General features: G+C 48.1%; 1 protein-coding gene across 1 annotated transcript in view; it reads left to right on the forward strand.

Moving 5' to 3' along the window:
• Positions 1-13291, forward strand: part of p3h2 (prolyl 3-hydroxylase 2) — a 167984-nt gene that overhangs the window by 133993 nt on the left and 20700 nt on the right. The window contains exons 6-11 of the mRNA XM_078564406.1: positions 1499-1588; positions 7075-7127; positions 8192-8289; positions 8701-8828; positions 8920-9015; positions 9906-10056. Coding sequence (XP_078420532.1) covers positions 1499-1588; positions 7075-7127; positions 8192-8289; positions 8701-8828; positions 8920-9015; positions 9906-10056 — 616 coding nt within the window. The remainder of the gene's footprint in view (positions 1-1498; positions 1589-7074; positions 7128-8191; positions 8290-8700; positions 8829-8919; positions 9016-9905; positions 10057-13291) is intronic.

A 13291-nucleotide genomic window follows, 5' to 3' on the forward strand; every position in this document is an offset into this window, starting at 1 on the left:
ACTGACCCTCCGACAGTGCAGCACTCCCTCAGTACTGACCCTCTAACAGTGCAGCACTCCCTCAGTACTGACCCTCTGACAGTGCAGCACTCCCTCAGTACTGACCCTCTGACAGTGCCGCACTCCCTCAGTACTGACCCCCCGACAGTGCCGCACTCCCTCAGTACTGACCCTCTGACAGTGCAGCACTCCCTCAGTACTGACCCTCTGACAGTGCAGCACTCCCTCAGTACTGACCCTCTGACAGTGCAGCACTCCCTCAGTACTGACCCTCTGACAGTGCAGCACTACCTCAGTACTGACCCTCCGACAGTGCAGCACTCCCTCAGTACTGACCCTCCGACAGTGCAGCACTCCCTCAGTACTGACCCTCCGACAGTGCAGCACTCCCTCAGTACTGACCCTCTGACAGTGCCGCACTCCCTCAGTACTGACCCCCCGACAGTGCAGCACTCACTCAGTACTGACCCCCCGACAGTGCGGCACTCCCTCAGTACTGACCCTCCGACAGTGCTGCACTCCCTCAGTACTGACCCTCCGACAGTGCAGCACTCACTCAGTACTGACCCCCCGACAGTGCCGCACTCCCTCAGTACTGACCCACTGACAGTGTGGCGCTCCCTCAGTACTGACCCTCTGACAGTGCAGCACTCCCTCAGTACTGACCCTCTGACAGTGCAGCACTCCCTCAGTACTGACCCTCTGACAGTGCAGCACTCCCTCAGTACTGACCCTCTGACAGTGCAGCACTCCCTCAGTACTGACCCTCTGACAGTGCAGCACTCCCTCAGTACTGACCCTCTGACAGTGCAGCACTCCCTCAGTACTGATCCTCTGACAGTGCAGCACTCCCTCAGTACTGACCCTCTGACAGTGCAGCACTCCCTCAGTACTGACCCTCTGACAGTGCTGCACTCCCTCAGTACTGACCCTCTGACAGTGCAGCACTCCCTCAGTACTGACCCTCCGACAGTGCTGCACTCCCTCAGTACTGACCCTCTGACAGTGCAGCACTCCCTCAGTACTGACCCTCTGACAGTGCAGCACTCCCTCAGTACTGACCCTCTGACAGTGCAGCACTCCCTCAGTACTGACCCTCTGACAGTGCAGCGCTCCCTCAGTACTGACCCTCCGACAGTGCTGCACTCCCTCAGTACTGACCCTCTGACAGTGCAGCACTCCCTCAGTACTGACCCTCTGACAGTGCAGCACTCCCTCAGTACTGACCCCCCGACAGTGCTGCACTCCCTCAGTACTGACCCTCTGACAGTGCTGCACTCCCTCAGTACTGACCCTCTGACAGTGCAGCACTCCTGCAGCACTGCACCAGAAATGTCAGCCTGGATTATGTGCTTAATTCTCTGGAGTGGGGCTTGAACCCATGACCTTCTGACTAGGAGGAAATAGAATGTTAACGACTGAAGCAACTGGTCCCGAGTATTGGGTTGGGGTAATTTTGGAAGTAGATTAACAATCTTCCTCTGTCTGTTATTTTTAGGATCTTGTTTGGTTCATGAAGCGCTATGAGCTGGAGAAGGAGGTTCTTCAACTTGTCAGTGATGAGCTGGGATTCCTGTACTTGGATCCAGTAAGTGCTTTACCCTGAAGCTGACCGGCAGCTGGTTGTGGGAGGTGAATAATGTATTCACCTCTGACCTATGATTTCCTGATGTCACTTTTAACAGGCACAGACCCTCCTGTGTCTCGTTGCTGTAATCCTGGTTCAGTGTTGGCCGTTTAAGTGGGAGAAGGTAATTGACTATGAGGCTGGGGGTGGGGTGGGGGGAATGAAAACATTCATTGTATGGAAGAGCCTCACATTTCATCGCCACCAAAGAAAATCCCGATAAACTTACCCCCCAAGCCCAGCTCACCTCACCATCGCTGTCAGAGAAAGATGAGGGATGTCTGAGTGTTTGATGGAGCAATGTAGTGGGAACTTTAGAATGTAGTACATAAAAATAGGAGCAGGAGTAGGCCATTCGGCCCCTCAAACCTGTTCTGCCATTCAATAAGATCATGGCTGATCTGATAATGGCTTTAACTCCACTTTCCTGCCTGTGCCCCCCCCCCATAACCCTTGACTCCCTTGTCAATTAAAAACCTGTCTAACTCAGCCTTGAATCTATTCAATGACCCAGCCTCCACTGCTCTCTGAGGAAGAGAACTTCAAAGATTAACGACCCTCTGAAAGAAGAAATTCTCCCTCATTTCCGCCTTAAAATGGCGACCCCTTATTTTGAAACTGTGCCCCCTAGTTCTAGATATCCACCCGCCCACCTCGAGGGAAACATCATCTCAGGGTCCACCCTCAAGCCCCCTCAGAATTTCACATCTTTCAGTAAGATTGCCTCTCATTCTTCTAAACTCCAGTGAGTAGAGACCCAGCCTATCCTCATAAGACAACCCCTTTATCCCAGGAATCAGCCGAATGTACATAGTTACAGTTTGCCATCCTGAAAATAACCCATTTACCCTAACTCTGTCTCCTGTTAGTTAGCTGACCCTCTCTCCCTGCGAATACATCACCTCCAATGCCAGGAGCTCCCATCTTGTGTCGTAACTTTATATGTGGCACCTTATCGAAGGCCATTTGGAAGTCCAAATACGTCAACTGGTTCCCCTTTATCCACCAGGCTTGTTCCATCCTCAAAAAACTTTCATTGCCTTTTTCAGTCTTTAGCCTTATTCATCTTCTCAGTACTTTTTCTCTACTGAACATTGTTGTTTAAAGAGCCTCCCTCCCTTTAGCCCCTTGGTTTTCTATTCTCAGGATGCTTTTTCTGTCTTCTAGTGTGAAGATAGATACACAATACTTGTTCAAAGTCTCTGTTGTTTCCCATTATTAATCCCCCAGTCTCACCCTCTAAGTGACCAGCACTTACTTTAGCAGCTTGTTCCCTTTTTATATATTTGCTGATCTAGTTGGTTGGTAGCACAGACTGTGAAAAGAGTCATATTGTCGAAGCTTTTTCTCTTCCACTCATCAGGACAGATGCAAGAATACCAAATTTCAAAGGGAACAACAAATTACACACCGTGAGAACAGGGTGCTGATTGGTTGGTAAGTCAGCTCTAGTTAGCTTAGGCATTGGCCTGGAGAATGCAATCAGCCCCTTTTCTTGTGCAGTATAAATTGTTGCTCCCTTTGAAATTTGGTATTTGGTATTCGCCTGTCTGTCCTGATGAGTGTAAGACCAAGAGTTTCAAACAACATGTTTCTTTTTTCAACAATATTTGTAGGAACTCCTTCTGTTTTTATATTTCTTGCTAGTTTTCTTCAATACTCCAATTTCTCCCTCTATTTTTTTTAAGTTATCCTTTGCTGGTTTCTAATATTTTCCCAACCCTCTGGCCTACCACTTTGCAGCAATGTATGGCTCTTCTTTCAATTTGATACCATCCTTCCTTTGTTAGCCACAGCTAGTGCATCCTTCTTGTAAAGTCTTTCTTTCTCAATGGAATATATCTTTGTTGAGAGTGAAGAAATATCTCCTTAAATGTCCGCCACTGCTTCTCTACTGTCTAACCTTTTAATGTATTTCATTGGAGCCAACTCTGTCTTCCTTCCTACTTTCATAATTGCCTTTATTTAAGTTTAAGGCAGAAGTTTCAGACCCAGGTTTCTCACCCACAAACTGAATGTGAAATTCCTTCATGTTATGATCACTCTTCCTTAGAGGATCCTTTACTAAGAGGTAATTAATTAATCCTGTCTCATTGCACATTACCAGGTCTAAAATAGCTTGTTCCCTGGTTGGTTCCAGAATGTATTGTTCAAATACACTCCATCAGCTTGTCCTCAAGGCTAACTTTGCTAATTTGATTAAGCCGATCTATGTGAAGGTTAAATTTACTCTGTATCTAACCCCGTGCTGTACCTGTCCTGGGAGTGTTTGATGGGGACAGTGTAGAGGGAGCTTTACTCTGTATCTAACCCCATGCTGTACCTGCCCTGGGAGTGTTTGATGGGGACGGTGTAGAGGGAGCTTTACTCTGTATCTAACCCCGTGCTGTACCTGCCCTGGGAGTGTTTGATGGGGACAGTGTAGAGGGAGCTTTACTCTGTATCTAACCCCGTGCTGTACCTGCCCTGGGAGTGTTTGATGGGGACAGTGTAGAGGGAGCTTTACTCTGTATCTAACCCCGTGCTGTACCTGCCCTGGGAGTGTTTGATGGGGACGGTGTAGAGGGAGCTTTACTCTGTATCTAACCCCGTGCTGTACCTGTCCTGGGGGTTTTTAGTTCTGAGTGTCTAATACAGAAAGGATTTTCTTTCTGTCACTTGTCTCTCCTTTTATATTTTGCTATTCCCTGGATGTTGCTGCCATCCTGTGGTGCTGGTTTAGAAATGCAATGTTTCAGAATCTTCAGGAACATTGAGAATTATTTGGTTCAATGGGAGTCCGCAGCAGCTGTGGTCAAGCCATGGTGGGGTCAAGCCATGGTGGGGTCAAGCCTTGCCAAAACTGCTGACTATCGAGCCAATATCGATGTGAGGCCATTCTCTGCAGGCCTGGCTTCTGAGCTTGAGTAGGATTGAAGTTCTAGCTAATTCCTGCTTCCTTTCCTGGTATGAGAATCACTTGATGCCTTCATTCCTATCAGTCCCTGTCTGACAGACTCAAACATGTTATGAGTTCAATCCAATGAGTATTTGACATCAGAGATCTCTCCCTCCCAGTGACCAGCTCCCAGCAATGGGCCCAGCTGAGTAGTAACTGAGGCAGCAGTGCCCAGGCCTCTGCTCTCTCACATTGTCCCGATCGGGATATACAAACACAGCTGCAGGAGACATGTAAAACTGTGGAGCATTGAGACGATCTGGACTTGTGCAAGGAGAAATGTTTGAGGGGGACATTGCTCTGATCAATGGGCTGAGCACCCTGATCGATGGAGGAGGGAGTGAGGAGCTGATACAATGCCTCGAGTGATGTGATACTCGCTGCTGGTCCCTCCTCCGCTTGGACCCCCAGCCACCTGCTCCTGTCTTGACCCATTCCCCAACCCTTTAGTAACCATCCCACAGCAGCAAGTGGCTGTGGACAGGGATGTTGCTGAATAGGCTGAGTTTGTTGGTGACTTGGGCAGGGGGTCAGTATGAAGAGCTCAGTACAGGTTAACTCTGGAGAAAGCTGGTCGTTGATCAGTACAGATGGAGTAAATGATCTGTTCCAAACTGGACAAGGGGACCTGAGTATCAGCCATGATCACGGAGAACAGCACCCAGTGCTGATAGAATCCTCCTTCTTTGCCAGCCTCACAAATCTGACAGGGCTTTATTTACAGGGCATCTCCCTGACTGCACTCAGTGTGTAAGAGAACCCAGTCCATGTAACTATCATGTCAGATACTTTGAGACCTGTGTTGGTGTCCTGGGAGTGTTTGATGGGGACGGTGTAGAGGGAGCTTTACTCTGTATCTAACCCCGTGCTGTACCTGTCCTGGGAGTGTTTGATGGGGACAGTGTAGAGGGAGCTTTACTCTGTATCTAACCCCGTGCTGTACCTGTCCTGGGAGTGTTTGATGGGGACGGTGTAGAGGGAGCTTTACTCTGTATCTAACCCCGTGCTGTACCTGTCCTGGGAGTGTTTGATGGGGACGGTGTAGAGGGAGCTTTACTCTGTATCTAACCCCGTGCTGTACCTGTCCTGGGAGTGTTTGATGGGGACAGTGTAGAGGGAACTTTACTCTGTATCTAACCCCGTGCTGTACCTGTCCTGGGAGTGTTTGATGGGGACAGTGTAGAGGGAACTTTACTCTGTATCTAACCCCGTGCTGTACCTGTCCTGGGAGTGTTTGATGGGGACAGTGTAGAGGGAGCTTTACTCTGTATCTAACCCCGTGCTGTACCTGTCCTGGGAGTGTTTGATGGGGACAGTGTAGAGGGAGCTTTACTCTGTATCTAACCCCGTGCTGTACCTGTCCTGGGAGTGTTTGATGGGGACAGTGTAGAGGGAGCTTTACTCTGTATCTAACCCCGTGCTGTACCTGTCCTGGGAGTGTTTGATGGGGACGGTGTAGAGGGAGCTTTACTCTGTATCTAACCCCGTGCTGTACCTGTCCTGGGAGTGTTTGATGGGGACAGTGTAGAGGGAGCTTTACTCTGTATCTAACCCCGTGCTGTACCTGTCCTGGGAGTGTTTGATGGGGACAGTGTAGAGGGAGCTTTACTCTGTATCTAACCCCGTGCTGTACCTGCCCTGGGAGTGTTTGATGGGGACAGTGTAGAGGGAGCTTTACTCTGTATCTAACCCCGTGCTGTACCTGTCCTGGGAGTGTTTGATGGGGACGGTGTAGAGGGAGCTTTACTCTGTATCTAACCCCGTGCTGTACCTGTCCTGGGAGTGTTTGATGGGGACAGTGTAGAGGGAGCTTTACTCTGTATCTAACCCCGTGCTGTACCTGTCCTGGGAGTGTTTGATGGGGACGGTGTAGAGGGAGCTTTACTCTGTATCTAACCCCGTGCTGTACCTGTCCTGGGAGTGTTTGATGGGGACAGTGTAGAGGGAGCTTTACTCTGTATCTAACCCCGTGCTGTACCTGTCCTGGGAGTGTTTGATGGGGACAGTGTAGAGGGAGCTTTACTCTGTATCTAACCCCGTGCTGTACCTGTCCTGGGTGTGTTTAATGGGGACAGTGTAGAGGGAGCTTTACTCTGTATCTAACCCCGTGCTGTACCTGTCCTGGGAGTGTTTGATGGGGACGGTGTAGAGGGAGCTTTACTCTGTATCTAACCCCGTGCTGTACCTGTCCTGGGAGTGTTTGATGGGGACAGTGTAGAGGGGAGCTTTACTCTGTATCTAACCCCGTGCTGTACCTGTCCTGGGAGAGTGAGACTGCTAAAGTGTAATCTTTCCATTCTCAGCTCACTTTGCCGAGCGTAAGGATAGAATTCACATGTTGTTTTTCACCTCTTTATCTGTGAAAGGTGCTGTTTTATGCAGGTGCAAAACTGGTGGAAAGGTGTTGATTTTAAGGTTTAATATCTGACATATTGAATATTGATTTAAATGTGAATCGCTGTTTCTTGTGATTAAGAATTAACTGGAGATTTGTGACTTGTGTTTGCAGATTAACTGGACTGTTTCTGCGGCAAAGGCAGAAGATGAAAGTAATTCTGTCAGGTGGGGAATTACCTCTGTTGCCTGAAAATTGTTTTTTAAAGATATCGTCATAACTGCTACATTTTATGGAGATGGTTTAATGGATGGAAATGCAGATTGTAGAAGATTGAGAAAGCAAAGATAAAGCACAAACAGAAAGCAGCAAGACATCAAAGAGGTCACAGGCCTTACAGACATCACAGACATCTCCCACAATTCCAAGTTGCATCTTTTCAGCTTTTTAGAATGTGGCACCAGAGTTCGGCTGGTGATGCCTGTGACGCCTGTGACGTCTATAACCTCTTTGATGTCTTGCTGCTTTCTGTTTGTGCTTTTTCTTTGCTTTCTCCATCTTGTACTATCTGCATAGATTTATACACTGAATTCGTCAAAATCCCATGAGCAGTTGATTCAATGCAAGTTGTTTTTATTTATTACAAAGATAGCTTTCTTCTTACTGACAAACACAATCCCGTTTGCTTGTCAGCCTCTACATTGGATCCCAGTCCAGCAGGAACTCAGTTTTAAAATTCTCACTCTTGTTTTCAAATCCCCTCCATGGTGTCATCTCTCCCTATCTCTGTAACCTCCTCCAACCCTCTGGAATCTCTGCAGTCCCCCAATTCTGGCCTTCTGCATATTCCCAATTTTCTTTGCTCTGCCATTGGTGTCGTTCATCCAGCCGCATGGGTCCTAAGCTCTGGAATTCCCTCCCTGAACCTCTCTACCTCTCTTCCTTTAAGACACTCCTTAAAATCTGCCTTGTCACCTGTCCTAATGTGTCCTTATGCTTGTGGGTGTCACATTTTGTCTGATTACTCTCTGGTGAAGAACCTTGGGATATTCTTACCACATTAAAACATAAATAAAAACATAAATAAACCATGTAACAACAGTTAAAGCAGTCCCTGTCTCCTGAAGAACAAATCTCTATCTGAATGGATTGCTGTGGTCCTGAGGACAAGTGTAATTTATCCACCATGTGAGGCGTAGAGCTGAGTTTATTGTAACTGAGGAGCTGCTTCAGGTTGATGGGCGGGGACGGTGCGATTAGAAGCCTAACCCGGGTCTGTTTCCACTGACAGGCGATTCCCAGGTCAGGAGGAAGCTGTGAAGCAACTGGAGGTGATGATGAGCCAGAAGCAAATGACAGGGAAGAAAGGTGAGCAAGAGCTACAAGAAGGTAGGAGAAGGGGGATTTCAGTGACGAGTGTCTATTGGTTTGGGAGAATGTTTAAGAAACTGACAGAGGAATCCCTTTCAACAAACTGGACTTGGCTTCATTTGCAGGTTTTAGACACTAAGCAGATTTGCCCCTTTGTCATAGATCAACCCCACCCACCCTCTCCTGCCCATTCCTCAATCCCCATCTACCCCCTTCCTCCCCCTATCTCTCAATTCCACAAATTCACCTTTTACCCCATCCCTCAATCCCACCCACCCCACCTTCTGACTTTCTATCTCTCAGCCCCAGGTGAGGTAAGTCCCATTGGTGTCCGCAGGGTTGGCTGCACTGGGGGTGGCTGACAGGCTGTTCAGATGCTGAATGTAGCCCGTTTCCTGGTCTCACTCTGAGCTCTGCCCCTCTCTCCAGGTGGACCCTTACTCTATGACCGGGTGAAACTTGTCCATGACTCGCAGCAGCTGAATGGGAGCCAGCGAGTACTCCTCGATGATGTCATCACGGCACAGGAGTGTGGCGAGCTCTACCAGTTGGCCAGTGTAAGTGTTCCATTGGCTGGTTGGCCTTTCCCATGTGCCCTTACCGCTTGGAGTCTTCCTTTATTTCTGACCAATGCCTCATGTTTTTCAGTCCATTGCCATGGCAGGTGACGGCTACAGAGGGAAGATGTCACCACACACGCCTAATGAACGTTTTGAAGGAGCGACTGTATATAAAGCCCTAATGGTGAGCGAATATTATGGACTGCCCAGAATTAGGTTTCTTCAGCAGCACCTTCCAAACCCACGACCACTACCGCCTAGAAGGACAAGGGCAGCATAAAGAGGGGAACACCACCACCTGGAAGTTCCCCTCCAAGTCACTCACCATCCTGACTTGGAAATATATCGCTGTTCCTTCACTGTCGCTGGGTCAGAACCCTGGAACTCCCTCCCTAACAGCACTGTGGGTGTAGCTCAAGAAGATCCAGCAGGACCTTCTCATGGGGCAATTGGGGCTGGAGAATAGATGCCCACATTACCAGTGATACCCACATACAGAGATCAATTCAGTAAAAATTACAGAGATGCTGTGCTTCACACCCACGTTTACTTTTATATTCCTGATCTTAGTCACTCCTCTGGGAAAGGGCGATTGTTGGAGGCTCCTACAGTAGGAACAGGAAGATCTGAAAGAGCCACAACCCTGGAGTAGCCTCATGCACTTTTTACACGGGCACTATTCTGCTTTGCCTGCATATTTGGCTGGCAATTGGCAGCTGAGCTCCTTCCCCTGTTACCTCTGTCCCATCCCAAGGACATTGACTCTACGGCCATTGGCTACCTCACCTGCGTGAGTATGGACAGTGAGTGTCAGCCATGGGGGCAAATACATCTCACCCTCCGGTCCACACTGCACGCCACCACTTCCAGTCCAGCTCACAGAGTCTCAATTCGCAGCTGGGGGAGTCTGGCTGTTTCCCTGCCTCCCTAATCGAGACCAATGGTAATCCAACTATCCTTTGAGGGAAGGGAAGAAGCTGTTGGATAGCGATGGTCTACTCCTGCAAGTCAATGATCATCTACTCAGTGAGTCCTGCCTCTCCAAACCCTAACGATTCCACTCCTCTTTTTCAGTATGGTTACGAAGGGCGGATCCCATTGCACAGAGCCAGGCTATTCTACGATGTCAGTGAGAAGGCGCGGAAAATCATCCAGTCCTATTTCATGTTGAACTCTACGCTATACTTCTCATACACTCACCTGGTGTGTAGAACCGCTATCGAAGGTGAGACCCTTTCTGCAGAGGCTGAATAGTACAGACAAGTGTTTAAAGATTGAGTGAAGGACATTGAGACAAAGTAATTGTCTAAGATGAAGCTTGGGTGTAGTGGGAACCTGGGGTGTAGAATTGTGATTGTACAATGTGGGTCAACGTATCGATTGATTGTCTGAGTGAATGGGAGTGTGAAAAACTGGGATTATTCACCCTAAACCAGAGACGGTTAACGGGAGGTTGAATAAAGAGGTTTAAAATCATGAGGGCTTTTCATTGTGTAAATGAGGATAACCTGATTCCAATGGCAGGAGGGTCGGTAACCAGAGGGATGCAGATTTAAGGTGAAGACCAGAGGGGGAGATGAGGAGAATGTTTTTAACACGGTGAGTTGTTGTGATCTGGAACATGCTGCCGGAGAGGGTGGTGGAAACAGATTCAATAGGAATTTTCAAAAGGAAATTGGATAAATATTAGAAGGGGAAAAATTCACAGGTCTATGGGGAAAAGAATGAGGGATTGGGACTAATCGGATAGCTCGTTCAAAGAGCCAGCACGGTTTCAGTGGACAGAATGGCCTCCTTTGCAGTAACATTCTTTATATTAAATAAAAACAGAAAGTGTTGGAAAAACTCAGCAGGTCTGGCAGCATCTGTGGAGAGAGAAATGGAGCAAATGTTTCGAGTCCATATGACTTTTTTTCTAGCACTTTCTGTTTTTATTTCAGATCTTCGGCAGCTGCAGTATTTTGTTTTCATTCTCCATATTGCTGGGTGCAGAACTGGGCAGCCTATCCCACACTCTCAGAGCACCTAGAGCACCTCCATGTGGCTGTCTGTAGTCAGAGCACTTGGTGCTCTCCCAGGAAGAACCACCCGTGCACTCGAGGCAATCAGCGATCCTTTACTGACTGCTGCACCCATAGGACCATAAGACATAGGAGCAGAAATAGGCCATTCGGCCCATCAACTAAGCTCCACCAAACAATGAGATCATGGCTGATCTAATAATCCTCAACTCCACTTTCCTGCCTTTTCCCCATAACCCTCAATTCCCCCTCTGATTAAAAATCTGTCCATCTCAGCCTTGAATATACTTAATGACCCAGCCTCTACAGCCCTCTGTGGTAAAGAATTCCACAGATTAACTACCCTCTGAGAGAAGAAATTCCTCCTCATCTCTGTTTTAACTGGGTGACCCCTTACTCTGAGATTATGCCCTCTGCTCCTAGACTCCCCCACAAGGGGAAACAACCTCTCAGCATCTACCCTGTCAAGACCCCTAAGAATCTTATATGTTTCAATAAGGTCACCTCTCATTCTTCTAAACTCCAATGAGTACAGGCCCAACCTACTCAACCTCTCCTCATGAGAAAATCCCTCCACACCCGGGATCAACCCAGTGAACCTTCTCTGGACTGCCTCCAATGCCAGTATATCTTTCCTTAGATAAGGGACCAACACTGTTCACTGTATTCTAGGTGTGGATTAACTAGTGCCTTGTATAATTTTAGCAAGACTTCACTATTTTATACTCCATTCCCTTTGAAATAAAGGCCAACATTCCATTTGCCTTCCCTATTACCTGCTGAACTGGTCTGTTAGCTTTTTGGGATTCATGCACAAGGACCCCCAAATCCCTCTGTGCTGCAGCTTTCTGCAGCCTTTCTCCATTTAAATAATATTCAGCTCCTCTATTCTTCCTACCAAAGTGCATAACCTCGCATTTTCTCACATTATATTCCATCTGTCACTTTTTGGCAACTCACTTAACCTGCCTATATATATTTTTTTGATTCATTCACGGGGTGTGGGCTTCACTGGCTGGGCCAGCATTTATTGCCCATCCCTAATTGCCCTTGAGAAGGTGGTGGTGAGCTGCCTTCTTGAACCGCTGCAGTCCATGTGGTGTAGGTACACCCACAGTGCTGTTAGGGAGGGAGTTCCAGGATTTTGACCCAGTGACAGTGAAGGAACGGTGATATATTTCCAAGTCAGGATGGTGAGTGGCTTTGAAGGGAACTTCACGGTGGTGGTGTTCCCATCTATCTGCTGCCCTTGTCCTTCTAGATGGTAGTGGTTGTGGATTTGGAAGGTGCTGTCTAAGGAGCCGTGGGGAGTTGCTGCGGTGCATCTTGTAGATGGTACACACACTGCTGCTACTGTGCTACGGTGGTGGAGGGGGTGAATGTTTGTGGATGTGGTGCCAATCAAGCGAACTGCTTTGTCCAGGACAAAGATGTGGCAATGTATATTCCTCTGTAGACTCTTTGTGTCATCCTCACCACTTGCCTTCCTACCTATTTTTGTATCATCTGCAAATTTGGCAATAGTACATTCACTTCTCTCATCTAAGTCATTAATATTTACTATAAATAATTGAGGCCTTAGCACTGATTTGTAAAAAAACACTCTGCAAAGCTAATTAATAAATGAATTATCTAAGTGGAGATGGCTGGGCAGGTGATGTGCTGTAGCTGTATGATGTGGGAGCTGGCAGATCCCATTGCGAGCAGCAGTGACCACATCTACAGCAAGTGTTGGTTGCTGGAGGAACTCCGGCTCAGAAATGATGAGCTGGAGTCCGAGCTCCGGACGCTGCGGCACATCTGGGAGGGGGAGAGTTACCTGGACGCTTTGTATCAGGAGGTGGTCACACCCAGTAGATTAAGTACCTCAAGTTCGGTCAGTGGTCAGGAGCAGCAGGGTGTGACTGCAAATGAGGCAGGTAGAGGGATCCTGTGTTCAGGGACAGAGGAGCCTCAGCTCTTGACCTTGTCCAACAGGTATGAGGTACTTGCTCCCTGTGTGGATGAGGAACAGGGCTGTAGGGAGGATGAGCCAGCTGACCACGGCACCGTGGCACAGGAGGCCATTCAAGAGGGGGGAGCAAAAAGACAAGTGGTAGTTGTAGGGGATTCTATAATTAGGGGAATTGATAGCTTCCTTTGTAAGCAGGATCGAGAGTCCCACATGGTATGTTGCCTGCCCGGTGCCAGGGCGAGAGACACCTCTGACCGGCTTGAAAGGATATTGGAGAGGGAGGAGGAGGATCCAGTTGTTGTGGTCCATGTCGGGACAAATATCATAGGTAAGACTAGGAAAGAGGACCTGTTTGGGGATTATCAGGAACTAGGAGCTAAATTAAAGAACAGGTCCTCAAGGGTTATAATCTCCGGATTACTACCCGAGGCATGTGCAAATTGGCATAGGGACGCGAGAATAAGGGAAGCAAACTAAAGGAGTGG

This window comes from Cetorhinus maximus, chromosome 19 (assembly GCF_964194155.1).
Source record: "Cetorhinus maximus chromosome 19, sCetMax3.hap1.1, whole genome shotgun sequence".
Taxonomy (NCBI): domain Eukaryota; kingdom Metazoa; phylum Chordata; class Chondrichthyes; order Lamniformes; family Cetorhinidae; genus Cetorhinus; species Cetorhinus maximus.